This window comes from Dipodomys merriami, unplaced genomic scaffold, assembly GCF_024711535.1.
Source record: "Dipodomys merriami isolate MVZ:Mamm:240054 unplaced genomic scaffold, mDipMer1.0.p SCAF_29, whole genome shotgun sequence".
Taxonomy (NCBI): domain Eukaryota; kingdom Metazoa; phylum Chordata; class Mammalia; order Rodentia; family Heteromyidae; genus Dipodomys; species Dipodomys merriami.
Genome location: NW_027204381.1, coordinates 5,306,781 through 5,329,966, shown reverse-complemented (window position 1 = coordinate 5,329,966; position 23,186 = coordinate 5,306,781). Strand labels below are relative to the sequence as shown.

General features: G+C 42.8%; 1 protein-coding gene across 3 annotated transcripts; it reads right to left on the bottom strand.

Moving 5' to 3' along the window:
- Positions 1-1,742: 1,742 nt before the first annotated feature.
- Positions 1,743-22,876, bottom strand: LOC138838868 (ATP-dependent RNA helicase DDX25). 3 transcript variants are annotated; one of them, XR_011375779.1, is made up of 13 exons: positions 22,752-22,876; positions 21,999-22,065; positions 21,683-21,727; positions 21,076-21,211; positions 18,634-18,726; positions 18,428-18,530; positions 16,876-16,990; positions 15,584-15,761; positions 11,640-11,877; positions 10,427-10,589; positions 8,505-8,693; positions 7,070-7,196; positions 1,743-2,435 (listed from the first exon to the last, which is right to left on the bottom strand). XR_011375779.1 is itself a non-coding variant. In XM_070038277.1 (12 exons), the coding sequence occupies exons 1-12, from the start codon at positions 22,812-22,814 to the stop codon at positions 7,135-7,137; spliced, it is 1,452 nt and encodes a 483-aa protein (XP_069894378.1). In that variant the 5' UTR covers positions 22,815-22,876; the 3' UTR covers positions 1,743-7,134. The 3 variants fall into 3 exon arrangements, 2 of the variants coding, with proteins under 2 accessions (XP_069894378.1, XP_069894379.1); XM_070038277.1 differs by having other exon boundaries at positions 1,743-7,196; XM_070038278.1 differs by lacking the exon at positions 21,999-22,065 and having other exon boundaries at positions 1,743-7,196; positions 22,752-22,855.
- Between the last annotated feature and the right edge of the window lie 310 nt (positions 22,877-23,186).

Here is a 23,186-nt window from a genome sequence, read left to right as displayed (position 1 = left end):
TCTCTGCTTATGTAGTGCTGAGGAATTGAACCCAGGGCCTCATGCATGCAAGGCAAACGCTCTACCACTGAGCCACCTTCCCAGCCCCTCCAAGTTTATCTATATACAATTACATATATGCTTTAAACACAATTATGACAACTATTTTAACTCTTCCTCCCTTTTTTCAGTCAAGAATTCTTCCCTAGATCAGTGCTCTAAAACCTTGTTACTCAAAGCATGGTCTAAAGTCACCAGGCCCACCCAATCTTCTGAACTAGAAACCTGCAGATTTACAGTGAAGTCTGAGGCGTACTGACTCAAACAGAGCTCTTGTACACACTGAGATTGTAATCTGAGTCCCTGACTTGTCTCTTCCCAAGGTTGTGGAACATCAGTAGGGTTGGGTGTTGGTCCCACAGACAGAGAGATTTGTTGGATGTGGTGTGTTGTCTCTAAGCTATCTAGGCTAATCAGAGGCAGAAGTAGTGATGTCAGAGATAAAAGGAGAATTGAGTCCATTTCAGGTGAAAGGCATTTGCAATGGCCAGGGCAGGTTCATGGTGCAAGCAGGTCTTGAATCCTGGCCTCTTGCTCTTCTCCACAGCCACCACTGTCCCATCACATGCACACATTAACCACAAAACCTGCTCCCTGCAGACAAGTGGGCACACAGGCTATGCAGTAATGAAATGGTGACACATCCTGCTGAGACCACCTCCCCTCAAGCACTACCTCCCCAAAGCAATCATAGCTTTTGGGCCCAAGTATCTTCAAGTCTTTGCTCCTAGCATGTCTCCTGACCACTTCCTTGAGATAGCAAAGACCTAGTACTGATCGAAAGTCTTTACGAAGTCAAGGTAAGTGTGGTGGTGCATATCTATGATCCCTGCAACTTTGGTGGCTGAGCTGGAGGATGATGGGTTCAAGGCCAGTCTGGGCCTTGATGAGAACTCATTAAAACCAAATGAAAAAATAAGTCAACACCTCCCCCAAAGTAACTTCTGTGCACAGAATAGTCAGTGCTAAATGGATGAAAATAAAACTCGAGAGTATTTTTTTGGAAATTGATTTTTAAAAATGGTTCTAAAATTAATCTTAAGAATGAGTGTTTTAAAAAAAATACTAAGATACACGGTACTCTTAAACTGATATACTGAATGGAAACCCTTTGTACAACTACCTTAAAATTTTTTAAATACATTATATAACAATAATATTTAAAACTGGTACTCACACGAGAGAAAATAAACTCAATAGATCCCTGGCACCCTATTTATTATATGTGCTTAGGGGTATAAAAATTTAATATGATAAAGGAGACACCAGAAGAAGGGGAACAATAGTGATTTCTCAATAAGAGGTATTGGAATTCTCAGTGATATTTTTTTCCTACCCTGCTGGGGACTGTACCCAAGGCCTATACATGTGAAACAAGCACTCTACCATTGAGCTACAGAGTTATTAACATTTTGAGGAAAAATGCTATTCCCCCTCAAGAGAATTTCTGATGGATTAAAATCAAATGTTATCTTATTGTAACAACATATATTAAAATTGAGTATGGTTTGTAGAGTAGGGCTAACATTTTAGATCCAGTAGACCAAAATGATCAGAAAATTGACACTTGATTACAAAATTAAATTTGTGTGAAACTATAACATAAATACAAAAAGGCAGACACAGTTGGAAATATTTTAAGCAAATGGTTAATATCTTTATTGTATTTAGAAAAAAACAATTCAAACAGATTATTTCACACAACTTGACAAGGAAAACATTTATCTCATGAGATAAATGGGCAAAGGGTACTACTACAGATGTTTTTCAAACAGTGACTCACACACAAAGAAATACTCAGTCTTATTTGTATGAAAAGAAACGTAAACCCAAACAAGTTAGCACACAATCTGAAACTGAAAATATCCCTTGCTGGTAAGATGAGGGACATTACTGGCAGAGCTACAGCCTCAGTCTACTGAAAGCTATAAGAATGCTCCTGGTTTTGGCCTGGTACTCAACTCTCTATTCCTAAGAAATAATTCAAGAAGTTGGTTGTTGTAGTATTACTTATAATGCTGGAAAACTGGTTATCACATAAATGTTGAACAAAGATAGTTATATGCATACTCACCAGGGTAAGATAATCTAGTCTATTATTATTATTATTAATTATTGCTAAGACTATGTAACAGAAAAACACTTGGATATTTCAAGTAAAAGGATATAATAACAAACATGCACTATGACAAGCTATCTTCATATTAAAATGGAATGGACTACATCAAGACAATAATTGTTATGATGAAGTAATGAGATCTCTAACTTGTGCTCCATTTGTTAGCTGTTTTATTGCTCTTGTAATAGAAATATTAAATAAAAAACAATCCACATTCTGTGTAAGCTGACGGAGCGTAGTATAAAGAGATGGTCACATGGGGAAGAAGCCAGTGAATCTGAAAGTTAAGACAGGGTGCAATTAGAAGCTAATCACCCGATTTTCCTTCCATCTGAGAAAGGATCTTCCTCTGTGCACAGGACTCACATTCTTCCACATGTGTAGGGTCATAGAAACATGGTGGCTCAGAGTGGGCAGAGCCCTCAGAGATCAGGTATGCCAACATCTTGCTAAGAACTAGAAGTATAACCCCCATTTCAAGTTAGCTTTGCCTTCTGGTTGAATACTGCCATGAACAGGGAGCTCAGCACCTTCATGAAGTAGCCTGCTCAGTCTGTTCTAATTCATGCTGGAAGCCTTTACACATGACACCTCTGACCTTCACACAAAGCAAGGCTTCCTAGTCAATAGCTTTCTTCCAACCAGGATTTAAAGCCACAAATCACAAACCAAAGGACTGTAGTGAATGGGACTATATTATTCTTTCTAGTAGACCAAATGACATTAAGTTCCAAATAGGAGACTATCTCTATTCATGGTGGAAAAATAGATTCTCAAAATTTGAATGAAGAAATGGATTTTACTGATTTTTTTTAACTGATTAAGATATAGGAGATGGATTCCCCCAAAGAAAGCACAGCTAGTTTGCCACACTTCTCTCTAAAATCTGCAGTCTTGGATTAAAAAACAGAATTTCAGTTCTCCTGAATACAGAAAGAGCTTCTCTGCAGAGATTTAATTAATTAATTTGAGAGTACTAGTGTTTGAACTCAGGGCCTTGGACTTGTTTGGCCCTTGCTTGGACTTGCTACACCCCAGCTCTTTTTGCTCTACGCATTTTTCATTAGAGTCTCATGTATACACCAAGGACAACATAGACCAAAATTCTCCTAATTGTACTTCCTGAATAGCTGGGATGACAAACAGGTACCACCATGTCCAGTGTTTTATTGGTTGAGATGGAGTCTTAGGAACTTTTGGTTGGCTCAGGCTGGCCTAGATCTCCACCTCCTGAGTAGCTAGGATTACAGATGTGAGCCACCACATCCAGCTCATATTTCTTATTCTACTAGTGCTTCTCCTTATTTCTAATCTTGGCAGAATAGGAAGGCTGATGAACTGGTGGTGATGGAGGGCTAGGCAGTTTCAGATATGAACTGCTTGGCTCTTTTATGGGTTGTCTGGACACTTATTTCTCTAGTAAAGAACTTAGTCCATTTTAGGTACATTTGCTGTACTTCATTAGAAGAGAATGCAAGTTGAACTTGGAAGGAATGCACATAAAAATGTACAATAGTGCTTCAGCCTCACACACATTTTGAAAGCAGAAGAAAACTGTGTGGAGATAACAGTCTAACCACATTTTGCAGCTGACACCAGGCAACAAAGTGAAGAGCAAGCAGGGGAGCAGGTCCTAGGCAAGATCGCAGCTCAGCTGCCCTCCTGAGGAACATGAAGGGCATGTCCTTCTCTTAGAAAGTAGAGAAAGCCTTCAGTGAGTGCTGTCGGATTTCTAGAGCAGCCAGCTGGTGTTCCCTAAAGCCTAGAGCAAGTCTGTTTGTGGGCTAATGACTGGAATGAGGGGGTCTTTCGTATGCCTGATTGCTCCCTGAGAGTAGCTGTGGGGTTGGAGTGAGGAGGTTAGAACACAGAGAATCTGGCCCTTTGTTACTCCTCACTGATGGCTTCCAAAAGCAGGCATGGCTGGCTGCACTGGGACAACAAGGCTCCTGGCTCAGAGCACACCTAAGTGGGGGCGCAACTTCCATCTCAACAGCTGGGCTGTCCCTTTGTGTGGGTTTCTTTTTCTAATCTAGGCCCCTACCTGAATCAAGAGGACCCTAAGCCAAACCAAGACTTGGTATAACCGGCCTCTCTGGAAAAGTACCCTATCCCTACCACAGCAATCCTCCAGTAGACAGTTTTCCACTGTTGACCGTATGTGCAGAGACTGGCAGTGACGGCGTGTCAGTGAGGAAGACCAACACTGTCTCCAAGTACAATAACATCTCCTTGAGAAGGAGCTGTCAGACAGCCTACCAGACCACGACCGACTCACTTGACTTTCTTATTATTAACAGCTGCCCACAGCTCATCACGACAGCAGGCCTCAGGCTAGGTGGCCACTCACACTCCCACTACAAATCATAGCCTTGCTCCACGTAGTCGTGAAGTTCAATATGCTAACAGTACTGACCTGGCCAAGATAAACTTAATGGATTTGGCTTAGTTTTTGGTGCCAAGTAATACACAGCTGATTAAGCCAGTTCACAGAGGCACTGAAATAGTCTAGTTATTCCTTGCCCCTATCCTCAGCTAGGCCGTGCTTACATTTCTGAGCAAGGAGCTGTACCCTGCAAAACAGCCTTTGACTTGCCAAAGCAGACAGTTGGTGTTAATACAGCTGTGACCCAGGCAGAAAACACCACAGCTTTCCTGCCCCTTAGGAGGAAAGACAAAGGGAAGTGAGCAAAGGGAAAGGCAGGAGAATGCCCGAGTGTTTGCTGACTGTGGGAACAGTTGCCAAATGGAGCTGAGTGGAGGCATTCCAGGGTAGCTGACAGAGGCCTTACCAGAAACTTGAACGAGAAAGGGAGGTGCGAACTTAGGACAGATACACTAAAGCTGAGTAGAGTAGAAAGATTAAAGCAAATTCTTAGTTACAGAAAAGTATCTTCATATGCACTTCCCACCTTTCCTCATCCTGTGTCATCTTATTAGGATTCAAATCTAGAATGGGAAATGTCAAGGGAAAATGTTAGTGAAGGAGGAAATGGCAAAGAAAAATATTTACTCCATGAAAACAAATATCCATGGAACACCTTCCATGTGCTGGGCCCTACGTCAGGATGGGTCTTCAGTGGAAAAGACTGGCCACCAGCTTCAGTCCAGAGAGGAAGGCAGACAAGGAACTGGAGAGGACATAATCAATTCTCTCTCAGCACCTTTGTCTCCTCCCTAGACAGTGGCCTGGATGACCAATTCCTGTGCGTATGCTGTGAGTGCGCCTCTATGTGTTTCTGAATTCTACCCTCAGAGTCTGGCTCTGCCTGCCCTGGAGAGGCAATCTATAGTTTTCCACCAGACTTTCCAGGTCATGCTTGTGATGAGTTGGGTCTGGGACCCTATCTCTGCTGACTAGAGGAGGAAATTTCTAGGTGGCATGAAGTACACACTGGGAAGGCATTATTGGATATATCCTGGGCTTCTGTCCGAGCCCCTAGGCATCCTCCTTGAAGCTGGCTCAGCATGTGTTAGGGGCTCTCTTCAGTGCGACACTAGTGACCTGAACAATTCTAGATTTTACCATTAGACTCTGAATTCTGAAGTGTTGTTTGCTAGTCATCTCCCATCTCCTGGTTTTGAGTATAAGAATGCACGTACGGCACGTATCTGGGGAGCCTGGAGATTTTTATGTATCTCTGAGCTCGACCCTGGGCTTAATATAGGCAGCATGACATATGAGTTGAACATCTACACAGATATGGCAGAAACCACATCCACATAGAGTGACAAAGACTTGGGCTGGAAAAGACAGAGCTGGAACCTGGCCTCTGGCTGCCAGTTGCATGACTTGCTCTAGCTTAGTGGGAGACTAGTCACTCACCCCATTTTTTCATGCATATGGCCTTACTCTTTTTTTTTTTTTTTTTTTTGGTGATACAGGAGGAGGGCGGGCTGAACTTCGGGCCTCGCACTTGCTAGGCGGGCGTTCTACCACTTGAGCTGTGCCTCCATCCCCTCATAGCTGCATTTTTGAATAGCAAATACAAGACATTTTAAAAGTTTCTCAGTGAGTTTGAAGGAAAATGTCCAGGGTTTTAGATCCACCAATATGTCCTGAAAGCAAAATTCCATGGCTCCCTGAAAATATTGCTTCTTTAATAGAATGAGGGCTTTATTTGATTTTAACTTTCTTCCTATTTTTAAGACATGCCTAGAATAAAGCCATGTTTCCAGGGATTGTGAAAGAACTGATGACAGAATTAATCTCTAACCTAAAGACAGTTAAGAAGCAAAGCAAGAAAGAAGTGACTTGAAATATTTAAAAAGGTCAAGAGCTCTCTCTTCCAAATGTGCTTTTTAAAGGTTTTTCTTCCTACTTTCAACTCAGAACGTGGGTACATGTGGGTGCAGGAGAGGGACAGGAACATTAATCTCTGGAAAAGACAGCCTCTAGGTGAGGCTTAATAAAAACGTGTTTGTTTTTATTCAGTTTGTTCGGCAAGCTCCAATTCCAAACCCAGTAGAGATATACTGCCACCTTGTGGCACTGGCTTACAACAGCCACAAGGCTGCTCCACTTTTACAAACCAAATTCCACATCCCTACAGACCACTCTCAGATTATCCGTAAAAACATCAGAAAGATCCTTAGCTCCCCCCCCTGGGGCGGGGGAGACATGCCTGCGATCCTAACACTTTAATACATCTTATGTCCAACATGAGCGACACATAGTGGGTTTTAAAGGTTCAGGCCAGTCTGGGATAGATAGCTAAACACTGTCTCAAAACGTCATTTAAAAACAAAGGAGGAGGAGGAGGAGGAAAGAATGTTGCTTTCTTATTTAAAGGGATCGTGTGCTTCATGTCATTTTGGTTTCAAAAAGACCTCAGGTTGAAGGGTACCACGACGTTTATTTTGCCATCTGTGACAGGTTCATGTTGCAAGAGTCTAAACATAAAAAATTACCTTCAAAACCTGCCGCAACATTCTCACACAAACTAGGATATCTCACAAACAATAAAGTTCTTTCTTCAATATTCAATCTTTTCAATCTCATCCATGTCTTCAGGGTCCAGCTGCTTAATACTGCTGTCTAAAAGAATAAGAGAAAGAAATCAGTCTTACCCCTGCACTTAAATGGACCTTCATTCCAGCCAACTCTGAACATCTCTGAAAATACATATTCCTGCGGAATCTTGCCTGAGATAGGAACTCGAAGACAGATGGTGACTGAAGAAACCTCCAACACTAACTAAAGTAGCAGCAAAGCTACTAGACCACAGAGCACATACATCCAGCTTCCTTGGGGCAGAAAAAGGCCCCCGTTGCAGACAAGCCTGGGAAGCATGAAGCATTTTCACTTCCCAACAAGACCGGGTCCTCAGCAGCTCACAGTGACACCAGCAGCCTTCATGGTTCCTTCTCCTCTCACACTCTGCAGTTAGCCTAGCACATAGCCAGGCCATAGTGGCAAGGGTGGTGGCATGGCATGCCAGTGAATGGACAGCACGCATCCTGAAAACCTTTTAAAATTATATTCTAAACATCATCTATGTGCTTAGGTGCGCTTCCTGAGAGCATGCCCACTGCTTCCAACAAAGATTAAGCACCACTCCCCTAGAAGGGAGCACTCAATGTTCCTCTTGCCAAGCTCTCTAGGGTCTGAGGTAATCTGAGTAGTGGCCAACCAGGTGAGGTGACCCTTCAGGATCGCCTCAGTCCAGGGCCCCAGCAGGCTAGCCTGAACCCACCTGACTTATCAGATCAGGGGCTACAGATCTCAGAAATTCAGGATGGTTCTGAGAGGTTTTGACAAGAAGAGAGGAACTGAAACTGAAAGAGGAAGTTAAGAAAAAAATAACACTAGAGGAATCTGTTACTTTGATTATGGTACATCTTTATAAGATGTGAAATTTTCCAGACTCCAGAATGAGCTCCTATGAATTCCACTTTAGTATTCATTTATTTGTTTATTTGTCATAGGGCTTGAACTTGGGGCCTGAGCACTGCCCCAAAGCTCTTGTGCTCAAGGCTAGAACTCTACTACTTTGAGCCACAGTGCCACTTCCAGTTTTCTGGTGGTTAATTGAAGGTAAGAGTCCCATGGACTTTCTTGCCCCAGCTGGCTTTGAACTGTGACCCTCAGATCTCAGCCTCCTGAGTAGCTAGGATTACAGGTGTGAGCCACCAGTGCCTGGCTCAGTTTTTTTTTTAAACTATCACATAAGAGTTGTTTAATCGACTGTTCCACAGTAAGACTCTGGACATGTGACTTGGAGGCCCTGTACCATGGCTTCTGCTCCACACTCTCCTGGGCCTCTCCATCTGATCCTCCTGGTACACATGGCTCCATTAGTAAACAGAAGGTCTCAGCCCCAGCTGGGGAAGCAGTGCTACTTACTGAAGTGGTCCTGGATTTTCATGAGCAGGGGCAGCTTTTCCACTTCAATCATGTTGAAGGCAAGGCCTTTTTTCCCAAAGCGTCCTGTCCGCCCTATGCGGTGGAGGTAGGTCTCATAGTCTGGCTCTTCTGCTTGGTTTATGGGGAGATCAAAGTTCACAACAATTGTGACCTGCTTCACATCAATCCCTAGGAGAGGAAAACACTGTAGTCTTGCAATCATCCTCACAGGACACAGCCTCTCAAGAACCACATTTGCCAAAGGAACTGTCATTAATGGAGACAATTTGGAAATCAGACCTGGCTTGATGACACTGTAATAGGTACTTTGGGCCAGGCAGTTGGTACATGCTGTGGTATCTATGGTGCTGCACAGAGTGCCAATAAAGGCAAATTACATGTACAAAGCATGTGTGCATGCTGGAGGCTGGAGGGGGAGGCAGAGGTGCCCTTAACCAAGCCTACAGAGGTCTGTACTTGGGGCTTTTTACCCTTGATGGAATGACTTCTCTGCTCCATTCCGTCATCAAGTCTTTTTTATTCTTTGCCTCAACTGCTCTAACAATCCACATGGGCTTCCCTCCCACCTCTTCCACCATTCCTCTAATCCCTCCTGTGATAATCACTGAAGCAGGGGCTGGTGCGCCTGTGCTCAGTCCCACACACCTGAGCCTGCCTTTAAAAGCTCTCACCTCTACTGTTGCCCAGGAAGACTTCTGTACTCTCCAGACCTTCCATCCACCAACAAACAAGCTGTGTGGGTCATAATCCTTGTCCTGTCCTAAGTCTATCCTAGAGATCTCTGAATTGTCTTTCTTCTAGGGGCTGGTATTGTGCTGTTCAATAGGGTAACCATTAGCTCCATGTGGCTATTTAAATTTACTAATCTAATTCATTAGTCACATTAGCCACATTTCACATGCTCAAGAGCCATAGATGGTAGTGGCTACCAACAGGACAGCACAGAATAGAACACAACAGAACATTTCCACCAGTGCGGAGCCCAGCATCTACTCCCAGCACAGCAGACTGAATTCTATTGGGTGAACTCAGAATGAACCGGGGAACACGACTTGAATGTGGCGTCCAAGAAAGGATATGGAATGGAGGAAGAAAGCAGGAGGCCTAGCTATTAATAAAACAATGACCTTCCTCCCACCAATAGTCAATAGCCTTAAAACGGGAAATACCTCAGAGACATGCCACATTATTATTAGAGAATGAAAATGAGAAGAACAAGGAGATACTACTATATGTCTAGTGGATTGTTAAAGTCATAAACAATGCCATATCAGTTACAAGCAAAGGTGCCTAGCAACAACTCCCTATACTGCCGGGGGAGGCAAAATGATCCAGCCATAGTGGACAAGTTGAATAGCTTTGTATAAGGCTAATCACACTTGTCATATGATCTACAATTCCACTCCTAGGTATTTACCCCAAAGAAACGAAAACATGTCTACACAAAGACCTACACATAAATTTTTATTGCAACTATATTCAAAAGAGCCCAACTGGAAATAATTCAAATATCCAACTGGTGAATGAAGGAACTATCAATGAAACACTATGAGCAATAAAAAGGAATGGACTATTGATATACTGACAATGCTGGCAAAGCTCAAAAGCATTGTTAGGTGGAAAGGCCAGACACAAAGGCTACACAATGTATGATTTAATTTGTGTGGCATTCTCTGAAACAGAGAATAGATACAGAAATCCAAATGGGGATGTGCCAGGGGCCATGTGACAGAAAAGAGACTAACTGCACAGGGGCTTGAGGAAATGATACAATGTTTTGTACTTTGATCACAGCGATAGTTCCATGACTGGTATGTACTTGTCAGAACCTCACTCAACTTCAAGAGTGAATGGCATCCTATGTAAATTATACCTCAACACTTGACTTTAAACACACACACCTCGAGCACAAACATTGGTCGTTATAAGAACCTTCTCTTTCCCATCCCGAAACCTCTGAATGATGGAAGCTCGCTGCTCCACTGTCAACTCCCCGCTTAACAAGGACACCTGGTGGCCATCCTGCATCATCTCCACAGTCAACCACTTGGCATTTCGACGGGTCTAAGTGAAAGACAAAATTGAACACAGTCAAGGCACCCAGATGAGGGGGTGGAGATGGGCTGCAGAGAAACCAGAATGGGGGGGGTGTGCAAAGAAACTAGAATGGAGCTGGGGACACATCTTGCCTGTGCTTCTCAGCATCATACCCTCTTAACCAGTCAACAGGCTTTCCAAGAATGCTCGCCATGAGCCAAGCATCTGGCTAAAATCTTCGCAGGCATTATGGGCATGGCTATCATAACACTTTAACTAAGTAGCTACCCTGAAAAAAATTAAAAAGACAAAACATTTCCATAACATAAGAAATGTTAAGTAGCTTACCCAAGTTTACATGGCTAGCCTGAAGCAGAGCTGAGCTTTCTTTCACTCTATGTTTTCAGTGCTGTCCTTGGGCCTGGCAGGTACCAACCGACTACAGTACACTGGTGGAGGTGGAGGTGAGTGGGAGACGAGGCCCCTCCCACCCCAGGCAGCTTAGAGTAGTCAGATGACAGGGAGAAAATAACTCAAGTAAGCATGACAATGTCAGTCAGCAAAGATAAACAAAAATAAAAATAGACCTGAAAATAAACAGGGTGATGCTACCTACACTAAGGAACATCCTTAAATAAGTGATAAATGGTACCTATAAAAATTATAGTTGGGTGCCAGTGGCTCACACCTGTAGTCCTAGCTACTCAAGAGCCTGAGATCTCAGGAATGTGGCTGGAAGCCAGTCTAGGTGGGAAAATCCAGGAGACTCTTATCTCTAATTAATCACCAGAAAACCTGAAGTAGAGCTGTGGCTCAAAGTGGTAGAGCATTAGCCTTGAGCAAAAAAAGCTCAGGGACAGCACTCAGGCCCTGAATTCAATCCCCATGACTGGCAGCAACAACCAAAAAACTACAGTAACTATCAATCCAAATGGGGATATCAGAAGCAGTCTCTGTAAAATACAGATCTCTGATTAGAGCTACTCTGAAGATGAAGCTAGAGAACATTTAACAAGTGCTGAACACCTCCACCCGAAGGGTACATCTAGGCACAATGAAGACATCCAGCAAGTTTACCTGGCAGAAGATGATGGCCTGGCCAATGGTGATGCTGCCATAAATGTTGCACAGAGCTTGGTATTTATCTGTCCTGTTCTCACACAGCACATAGTACTGTCGGATGTTGTTCAGGGTCAGCTCCTCTTTGCGTAACTTGATAACATTGGGGTCAGGAATGATTCGCTCAGCGAACTGCCACACAGAGTCCTCGAAGGTTGCTGAAAAAAGGAGCATCTGGCATTCGGAGGGCAGGGCTCTGCAGGAGGGAAGGGAAGATGGCTGTCAGCTGCTCCCTACTAACCTGCAGACATGAGATGCTGTCTGCAATGAGAAATTCACCTCTGAATGTCCTGTCCCTCTTTGCTGCCAAGAAAATGCCACAGGGAGCTCAGAACAAAGTTGAGGTACATGTTCTGGAGGGTCTTGAGGCTTCTCATGCCAATTTCCTGCTCAGGTGAGCTGGGGGGAGGGTACAGATGCTCTATGTGGTTATAATTGCACATGAAAGTAAATGGGGGCAATGCTCACATAGACTAGACATTAGATTGCAGATGTTCTTTATCTTGGGAGGGAAAGAACAGCATACACAACAATTGACTTTCAGGAATGGGACAATCAGAAGGGAACCAGTTATGTGCAGTAACTAAAATGTAAAAGGAGCCCAAAATGAATACAGGTACATAAAGTTGAAAAAATGTGAAATGAGCCAGGTGCCAGAGGCTCACACCTATCTACAATTCTAGTTACACAAGAGGCTGAGATCTCGAGATGGCAGTTCAGAGCAAGCCCTGACAGGATATTCCATGAGACTCTTTATCTGCAAGTAACCACCAAAAAGCCAGAAGTGGAGTTGTCTCAATAGTAGAGTGCCAGCCTTTAGTGAAAAAGCTGAAGGACAGCATCAAGGCCGAGTTCAAGACCCCAGAATGCATACACACATATACACATGTGCACATACACATACATACACATGCTATATATATGTATATATATATATATATATATATATATATAGTGCATATATATAGTGTATGTATGTAAAACGGACCCTTGGAGCTAGCAGTCAGGAAGGAGGTTAAGTGTGGGGACATAAAGGGCCAGTGACAGCAGCAACCCTCCAAAGCCTGTGAGGTGCTGTAAATAAAATCCTTTATCTAGGCGTGGTCACACAGCATGGCCACTAGGGGGGATCTCACTGCACCATAGATTGGGGAGTCATATGCATTCTTCTCAACATAGTTTCTACATCAATAAAAATGTCAACGATAGCCAGGTGCTGGTGGCTCACGCCTGTAATCCTAGCAACTCAGGAGGCTGAGATCTGAGAATCACGGTTCAAAGCCAGCCTGGGAAGGAAAGTCTGTGAGACTCTTGTCTCTAATAAACCACTAGAAAACTAGAAGTGGTGCTGTGGCTCAAGTGGTAGAGCGCTCGCCTTGAGCTGAAGTGCGTAGGGACAGCGCCCAAGCCCAGGATTCAAACCCCACGACCGATAAAAAAAAAATGTCAACCATATACAATTTATCTTTAAACTGATACATAAAACATTAAAAAATTATATTAATGGGATACCATGTGAGACCTGTATACACTATATTGTATTTCAATCAGGTTCAACTTAACGATCTCACCATTTTCTTACAGTTGAAAACTTTCAGCATGCTTTTTCCTTTTGAAATGTACAGAAGGTTAGTGCCACCTACAGTCACCAAAAAAGACAGAACTTTTTGGTCCCATCTAGCTATAATTTACCCATTGACCAATATCTTTCCAGCTCTCCCTCCTTGCTATTCTTTCCAGCCTCTGGAAACCACTAGTCTACTCTAATTTTCCATGAGACTGACCTTTTAGTATAGTTACTATGTAGAGCAGTATGGTAGGTCCTCAAAATATTAAAAATCCAACTGTCACATGATCCAGCAATCCCACTACTGTGTGTGTGTGTGTGTGTGTGTGTGTGTGTGTGTGTGTGTGTGTGTGTGTGTGTGTGTGTGTGTGTGTGTGTGTGTGTGTGTGTGTGTGTGTGTGTGTGTGTGTGTGTGTGTGTGTGTGTGTGTGTGTGTGTGTGTACAAAGAAAAAGAAATCTGTCTAAGAGGTATCTATGCTCCCACAGTCACTTCAGCTCTATTTACAACAGCCAAGAAATACAAACAACTAAGTGGCTATCCATGGATGAATCCATCAATTCATCTACTGAGGAAAGGAAGGACAACGTGCTGCACATAACAACGAAATACTAACCATTAAAAGAATGAAGTCCTGTAATTTGTGAAGTAACAAAAATGGTACTGGAGATCATTATGTTAGGTGAAATAACCAGGCATAAAAAGACAGTTATCACATGATCTCACTAAAAGTGCCAATGTCTCAAAACGAAATAAACAAAGGAGTCCAGGGAGAAACTACTTCTTTTGAGACGGAAGAATAAACTACAGCATTATCAGGGAATGAAGAGGTCTATGGTCCACGGATTCCCAAACATTAGTTTAAGGCCTGGGGCACAGATCATCTGGGGGTTTTGAAATAATGATCTGTAAGATCAACTGTGGTAGAGTGTCTATCTATATGCATTATCCTCTCAGCTCCCAACATCTGTTCATGTGATAAAGAGATAAAAAAGACTCTAGTCTACAAAACATGGAAAACACAAGAGGAGAAACTTGTGGACAAGATATTTCAACACATTTTTGGAAGCTGGAAAAGAATGCTAAATGATAAAGAGAGTGAAACAAGAGTATGGGGGGAGGGGGAGTGTAGTTGTGGAGATGGGAGGGAAGGGATGGTAGGGGGGAAAACAAAGGAGGAGGCAACAATGCTTGATAAGAGATGTACTCATTACCTTGCTCATGTGATTGTAACCCCTCTGTACAGCATTTTCACAATAAAAAAACTTATTTTTTAAAAAAAGAGTATGAGAGCTTTAGAGCAGAGAGAGGAAGAAAGGAAGCCAGCAGCTTGCTCAGATGCATGGGGAGTCCTAGAACCTGACACTGCAGAGGCCAGATGACTAGGAGGAAAGGGATGAAAATTAAATACATGTCAGAAGACAGCAAGAAAATTCTGAATACACATTCTGGGACCTCTCAGCCATCTGCTACCTCCTAATTTTCACTGGAAAAAAGATAATAAAGAGCTGGCATTCTAAGGCCTGCCTGGCTAGTTCATTCCAAGGAGATATTTTACACAAATCAACAGAAGGAAAAGAAATATGGGCTATTCTGCAGAACACATTGGACTTGAAGGTTAAGTATGAAAAGTTTAAGACATCTCAATAATTGTTATCAGGCACTTGTTGAAATTTTTGGTCTCTCCATCCCTTCCCCTTTCCCTCCCTCCTTTTCTTGGTGCTGGGGATTGACCCTAGGCCACTGTACGTGCAAGGTAAGGCTCTATCACTGAGGTATTCATTCACAGTGCCGCACCTGCTTCTTTGTAAAATATGGCTATTAGGGTGAGCATTATTAGTACTTAAGGGTAAGGCAGTTAAAAGAGGGTATTTACTTGGGTTGGGCAGGGACTAGTGCTTTTCATGACAAGCATTTCAATACTATTTAGCAGTAGAGACTACTTTATTATAAATAAATGATAGATTCCTAAATTCTCTCCCAGAAATTCTGGTTCAGTGAGTCTGATGTTGGGGCTGGTAATCTTGACAGAGAGGCCTGGGAAAATAATAGGGTTTTCTTACAAATTAGTGGATAAGTCAGGACTAGACCTGATTTCAGTTATTGTGCTATTCTGTTATTCATTACATCCTCAGTAGAACTTTAGAACTTTGCTTAGAATATAAAAGACTACTGGCAAGTGTGGCGCAAACCCACTGAAAATATTTCATCTGTAAGTCTGTGTTGCAAAAATAACAAAGGTAAGATGTAAGCTGAGTAACTGTTATGGGAAGCAGACAAATGAAATTTCCCATAAATTCTGAGAACCCAGGAATAAAGATGAGTCTAAAGGTTACCTTTGAATACGAATGCTCTGATCTGAGAATCCTTGTGTGTCAATCATTACATCGGCTTCATCCAGGACAAACACACGAATCTTAGTCAAATCAATCAATTTTCGCTTGAAACACCAATCTAGGACGGTCCCAGGAGTGCCAATTACAATCTGTTTGGTGACTTCAGTGCCTCTAGGAACTGGGGGAGAAAAGGATTTTTAAGCTCTCTTTTAGATGCAAATAGCTTCTCACAACCAGTTACAGGTCAGGGCAACGCAGTGTGAAGCTTAGAAAGAAGAGCACAGTTCACAGTGACTTTCCAAGTGTAATACCTGAGGTTCACAGGTTGTTTTTGAGTTTTTAAGTTTCAGGATAAATTCCCAAGTTTCTACGATTATGGTAACAGTCCTACATATTCTGCCTACAGTATCAGCTACTCAGGAGGTTTATTTCACAAGTAAGATCTGCCTGGGCACCACAGTGAGATGCATTCTAAAACAAGAAAAATCCACATGCAAGAATTCCACTGGCCCATACTAGCACACCTGTGAAAAGTACAAAATTTTCTCTAAATGGAAAACCAAAATGCCTACCACTCAGTTACATAATTATGGAATATTATGAAATGAAGCCAAGAAGAATGAATAGTGTGAAAAACATTCTGTCATTTTTGTAAACAGTGACACAAACATGTACTTTCTTTTTTCCAGTCCTGGAGCTTGAACTCTGGGCCTGAGAGCTGTCCTTGAGCTTTTGCTCAAGGCTAGCACTCTACCACTTGAGCCACAATGCCACTTCAGCTTTTTCTGATTAGTTTATTGGAGATAAGAGTCTCATGGACTCAGCCTCTTGAGTAACGAGGTTTGCAGGTGTAAACCACCAGTGCCCAGCATTTGTATGTTGTTATATGAGCAAAAGCCAAAGGCTTGCCTGTTTTCAATACTTTTTTCAATACTTTTCGGATTAATTTTTGGGCAAATCAGCACAACTTTCACTTTTGCCTTCTAATCTTCTATCTTTTAGTTTTTCCATAATTATGTAATCCTTTAATTAAAAATAAAAGCATTTCTGCACACATCATGCAAATTTCAAAGGAAAGAATATATAAGGGCATCCTTTTTCAGGGGATAGAAATGACATATCCTTATGTTCCAGGAATGGTGCTCAATGCCTACTCCACCTTGTTTCACTCAAGTCTAACAACTCTACAGTCCAAGTGCCATTAGAGATGAGAAAGCACAGAACTTGTAAAGCCTTATTAGCGGGAAGGCTAGATTTTAAAATCCAGCCAGCATAGGCTTCCTGGCACATACTTCGGTTCCCTCGAATGGCATACATCACTTCAACATCCACGCAGAACTTTCCCATCCGCTCAACTACACGGCCAGTCTGCAGAGCTAATTCGTAAGTAGGAGCAAGGCAGAGGCACTATAAAACAGAGAAGAGGGGAAGAGAAAGTCATAGAAAACACAGTTTCAATTTGAATGACAGTTACAATTTATATAGGGAGAAACTCAAGAGTTGACATTAGAGATTTTGATTGAATAAAATGTTATAAAGTGAATACGATTTAACTGTTCATACAGCTGAGGAAAATGCTGAGAGAAAAGAGTAACTGATGGAGAAAGTCATCTCTTATATATGCCTTCCTAAAGGATTATTTAGAAATGCAAGTTATTCGTTATCCTTTTTACATGGGAAAACAATGGGATATAGAAAGACTGGGACTCAATGAGAGAGAGAAGGAAAGGTAAATCATAGCTTGAGCACAATCCCCATCACCTCTTACCTGCTTTAAGAGCGGAACACTTTCTACTTGATCCAGCCCATTTCTCTCTCCCTCTTTCCCTCCCTCTCTCCCTCCTGGAATAGTATTCCCCAAACTCTCATTTGTTGTTCTATATCCTGTAAAAATGGCAGTGGTTGATGAATGAAGATTCTGATGGGGAAAAAAACCCATTTATGTGCCTCAGCTAGGGACCTGTGTCAAAGTGCAAGTAATACTCTGCACACCAATTTTCCAACATGTGCTCAAGCACAACACATCTGGAATCATTTTGGCTGACAAAATCAAACCTCAGATGCTCAGATATAAATTTCACTACCTTGTCCCCTGGCTTTGACCAGGGACATTTATAGTTTATCTTAGGTACTGGAAATGGAAGTTTTCTGGAAAAGCCCTTGTGTTCCTACAGCCTTAGCATGTATGGGCAATCAGCTTGTGAAATGAATCAGTGAGCACCCTTTGGAAAAAGGGAAGATGACCAGATGTTTTGCATGAGTGGAAGCTAGGTTAGAAAATAACATGCTGAATGCCAGTCTTTGATCAACCAGCTTGACTATGCCACCTCTGGAAAGTGTCAGCTTCCTTGTCTGCTTCAGAGAGGTAGGCTGTGTGACCTTGTGCACCTGGACAGCATCCTTCATGCTTACTTTATGCTAAGCACAAAAATAGGTGCTAAAATACATATTTTTTCTACTGAATCCCAATGATACTTGAAGAAAGCATTCACCCACTCATTCTTTCCTTCAGTGCTTACTGAGTGGTTTCTATTTAGGCACTCTGCTGGGTGTTAAGATTCAAGGACAAACAGATCTACCTTGCCGAATGCCTTCAGACATGCTACATTTGCAGACTAGGAAACAGACTTGCCTAAGCCATTCATCTGGCTGGTCAGTGGAGAGGCTGGGACTGAAACCAGTAAACTATAAAGCCTGTGTCCAATACTCTATGCATTTATGATAAACACCTATTCCACAAACTAATGTATCACATAGTCATCATATACTTGCAATAAGATCACCTGTTACAAAAATCCCATTAACATTACAAGGATTCTCACTTTTCCCACAGCCCTTCCATACCTGGGGGAATAATTCCAAGGCGTTCACTCTGCTTAGCATGGCCAAGACAAAGGCAGCTGTCTTTCCTGTTCCAGACTGGCTCTGTGCTATGAGGTTCTGGGGTCTATACAAAAGAGAAGACCACTGGGCATAAACTGAATACAAGAGCTTGAGCATAAATTGAAGAGACCCAATCAAGTTGAAATACCACTACCCTGGAAACTCACGGATGTGCCAGCATCATAGGGAGAGCCATCTCTTGGATTTTAGATGGCCTATTAAATCCCATTGCATAGATCCCTTTTAGTAACTCTTCCTTTCTGTCAAAAAGAAAAAAGTCAAACTTGAAGCCTATGGTTGGTCATTAATATGCATATTCTAGTAGCCTTCAGAAATACATACTGGAAAGGTGTGAGTCCAACTATGCAACTATAAAAGTAATATTTAGACATACATCATTTAGGTCTGGGAATGTGGCTTGGTGGTAGAATGCTTGCCTAGCGTGCATGAAGCCTTGGGTTCAATTCCTCAGTACCACAGAAACAGAAAAGGCCAGAAGTAGTGCTGTGGCTCAAGTGATATAGTGCTAGCCTTGAGCACAGAGACTCAGGGACAGTGCCCAGGCCCTTAGTTCAAACCCCAGGACTGGCAAAAAAAAAAAAAAAAAAAGAAAAAGAAAAGGAAAGAAGGAAGGAAGGAAGGAAGGAAAGAAAGAAAGAAAGAAAGAAATCATTTATACCTTACAACTTCCAAACATACAATTATGTCTCTACAGCTGGATCATGAAAACAATAAGGCACACTGTGAGCCTAGACTAAAGATAGCAGTAAGGGCCTAAAACTGAATTACTAAATTTTAAAAAAAAAGTCATCTGAAGCTGGGCACTGGTAGCTCACACATGTAAACCTAGCTACTCAGGAGGCTGAAATCTGAGGGTCTCAGTTCTAAGCCAGCCCAGATAAGAAAGTCCATGAAACTCCAATTAACCATCAGAAAACCAGAAGTGGCTCTGTGGCTCAAAGTGATAGAGTGCTATCCTTTAGCAAAAAAGCTCAGGGACAGTGCCTGGCCCAAATTCAAGCTCCTTAATTGACAAAAAAAATCATCTGATAAAAGGAGAATTGTCAGTTTGGCAAAGGAGTTATATTTTCTACATCAGCAGAAAACTAAATGACACTTATGGTTTAATTCCTTTCTAAGAATAACACTGAGCTCTTTAACAGTAATTTTCTGAAAATACAAAATTTTTTTTTTCTTTTTGCTTATGTGGTGCTGAGTAATCGAACCCAGGGCCTCATGCATGCAAGGCAAGCGCTCTACCACTGAGCCACCTTCCCAGCCCCTGAAAATACAAAATTTTATTGAGGTGATTCTTTTATTACTTTTCTCAGACTCATTCATTGTCATATTACCTTATCTTGAGGCAGTAGTATTAAATGTATCTTTCAGTAACTCTGAGAAAAAAGCAGGCAGGACCACTTCTATCTTTAGTGACACACACATGTGGATGTTCCTAAGTTGGTAGATTAACTGGTAGACCAGCAGCTACATTTTAATATAGGTAGGCCACTCCTCTCATTTAAAAAATGGGCATAACGAATTTGGATTTTTACCCTTTTTATAAGTCATATGTTAGCAAAGCAGGGTTTCCTTTTGGGAGTCAAATATTGGGTGTCCCTTCCCCTTGCCAAACTAGGACCCTTGCAATGAAGACCAAGCCTGAGAGAAGGAGAAATAGGAATCAAGTCACTTCTACTATAGTTATCAAATAAGGCATTTGAGACCAGTTCTCTACCGTGAAAATGAACTTATATAACAAAGGTTGGCAGTTGTGAGCTAGGGAAAGTCCTGGGACAAGTAGCCCTGCAGCTGTTTAGACTCATCAACAGGGCCCATGAATCATGGGCAAGAGGTCTGTCTGGACTAATCCCATGGCTGGCTTGCCAAAATATTACTAAATTAGGCTCAACCAGCCCATTGTGCATGATGGACAGAAGGGGTTGATAACACATTTATAACTTTCTCTTTTTGTTAAAATATATTTCTTTAATCCATTTGATAAATTCCCAGAGAATAGAAACACCCTTGCACAAATTACTCGTTTTACTATTATATGAAATAAAGTATCATTAGGAATGTAAAAGCTTCTAACTTATCTACAGAAGGATGAGGGAGGGTGTGTGTGATCGAAGCCACTGAATCTGGAATGGGCTATCGGGAGTTGGCAATATGGCAGTGCCTGACTCAATGTCTTGTTTTACTGCAAGATTAAAATATTTTGACTGTATAAGGAGTGAGAACCAGTGGGAGAGAAGGGTGACAGGAAAAGTATAAGGGTGGAGAATATGAAGTTCCTCATACACATGTATGAAAATCCAGTATCAAAACCTATTAAAATTGTTCATAAAAAGGGGGAGGGAAGAGTAATAGAGGGAGTGAATTTGACCAAAACCCACTATAAGCATGAATGAAAATGCCACAACAAAATCCCTTTATGTATGGTAATAAAATGATTAAAATATTATGTTCTCAATTTGTTAGGAAACTAGGGTAACCTAGTGTCTTTCTTAGCTCTATTTTAATTACATGCAAAACATACACATCCATTTTCATAATGAAGAGTAGAAAACAAGAGATCCTGAGGGCTTTCATTATTAGCATTTACTCACAGCCGCAGCTCTTCAAATGTTTTTACTGAGTAGAGTGGAGAGCTGGGATCTTTTTGCAAGACTTCCACTCGGTGACTGGATTCTATTAAGGACTGGCGGATTAACTTGTTTAAGAGTGAATTCGCTGCTAAATCCACTAGAAAAGCAAAAATAAAAAACAGGGACATCAACCCTCCTGAGTAGCATCTAATGAATTGCCTCTCCTACTCAGTGGTTGCCTATTAAGCTATGGAACCTACTCAAATCTTTCTTCTAGTAAAGGTTCTAGAAAGAATGAGAGTACTTAAAATTCCTTCTTTCATAAAGATCCAGTTTCTAATGTTACTGTACCACACCAGCCACTAACCTTAAGCAAGCGAACATCTATTGCCACCAGACCCAACCATTCCTTGCCAGCTACAAATTTTTAGCCCTCTAGTTCAACTTCCTCTAAAAAAAAGAATATTCCTCTTCTGATTGGACATGACTTCTGATACTACTCACAAACAAGACTTGAAACAACAATAGTTTTTTACTCAATCGAGATATGATTCATTCATATTGCCAAAGGTGATGATAAACTGAAACAGACTGTTAGGAGATACACACAGGTAAATCTGTCTCCTACCTACGTCATCTTCATCATCGTCTTCCGCATTATCAAGAGAGGTATCTAAAAGGATAGAGAAACAATAAATGTAAAGATAAATGCTGATTAGAAATACATACTGCACGCTTCCATTTTTTTTTCTTCCAGATTCTATGGTGTATATAGACAGAGAGTCATCTAGTGCAAGAGTAAAGTGGGAAGATAGGAGAAGGTCATGAATGTAACTTTAAGGGAGCCAAAGGTAGTTCAGCTGGCAGGTACATGATGAAAGTAATGGTTTTTGTTTTTTTTTAAATTAATTGAGGCCAGTCTGCTTTATCCTAACAACACTCACCTATATTTGGGACTGTGGTACTCTTAATACCCCGAAGGTTCTTCCGGGGGTGGATGAGATTTGAAAACTATTAAAAGACACAAATTTCAACCAATATTAGGAAGCAAGCCATCAAGCAGCCCAGTGCTCCCCTGTAACAGGGGCTGGAAGGGGTCAGGGGGGAAAAAAAAAACCAAACACCCCAGAACTTTTTCCTTTGCAATGTTCAGTATTTCCAAATAGGTCTCCTGTATGAATCATATTAATAAAAAAGAAAGAAAGGAGGGGGAAGACTTTCTGTCGTCCCTGCACAAGAAATTCCTCCTTGTAAGGCCTCTAGCTTAAATGAAGGCAGTGCCGGGGGCATGGAGGTGTCTCAGCACCCAGAGGGGTGGCGGCTAGGGAAGCAGCGTTGGCAGACAGGATGGAAGGCCAGCTTTGGTCGAATCGGGTGAACAGAAAACTCCAGTAGAGTCAGGACCAGCAGCTCCTCTCCCTCCCTGGAGGTCCAGGTGTCTCCATTTTCCCCTTTCAAACCCCAAAGGTCTCCTCTCTGGGCATCTCTGCGGCCCTCTCCCCAGCGCCCCCCCCCACCTCCCCACCCCACCATTTAACACCCCCATTCCAAACACTCGCCGGGCTCGCCCTCTCCCAGCACATTCCCCCCGGAGGGTCCCAGGCCCAGCCGTCCTCCCCGCCACCCCCCCAGCCTCCAGCCCCCCTCTCCCCCCCCAACCCCGTCCCCTCTACCCTCCCCTGCTCGGTGGCGGTTACATGGCTGTTCAGCCGCTCGTTCTCCGCCGCCCCGGCGTCGCCTCCCCAAAGTAACGACGCCATAGCTGCTATGCCAGCGCCGCCGCTCCCGCCCCCAGCACGTGCTTCCACCTCAGGCGCGAGGCCGCGCTCGGCCCGGCTCAGCGGCCAATGGGATCGCGCAGGGGGCCGGCTTAAACTCCGCGGCCGCCCACGGCGCGGCGCGCGCAGGCGCAGAGATCCTTCTCCTCCGCGCGGAGGGGGCGGAGGGAGCGGAGAGCGTGGAGGGCACGGGGACGTGCAGGAGCCCCCGCGAGTGCGTGCGGATGGGTCCGCGGGCTTTCGGTTCCGGCAGCTCCTCCCTCTCCCCTCTCCCTCCCCTCTCCATCAGCGGCCGCTGTTTGAGGAAGAGTGCAGCGCTGTCTTCGTGAACCGTTGTCACCTGGTGACCTCTGT

Coding starts and splice junctions, on each gene's coding strand:
- LOC138838868 (XM_070038277.1), bottom strand. CDS start 22,814: ATGGCGTCGTTACTTTGGGGAGGCGACGCCGGGGCGGCGGAGAACGAG. Junction 18,727..21,075: donor ACATTTGAAGAGCTGCGGCT/GTGAGTAAATGC, acceptor TCTTTTTGACAG/AAAGGAAGAGTTACTAAAAG. Junction 7,197..8,504: donor GAAAATCCAGGACCACTTCA/GTAAGTAGCACT, acceptor TTATTCTTTTAG/ACAGCAGTATTAAGCAGCTG.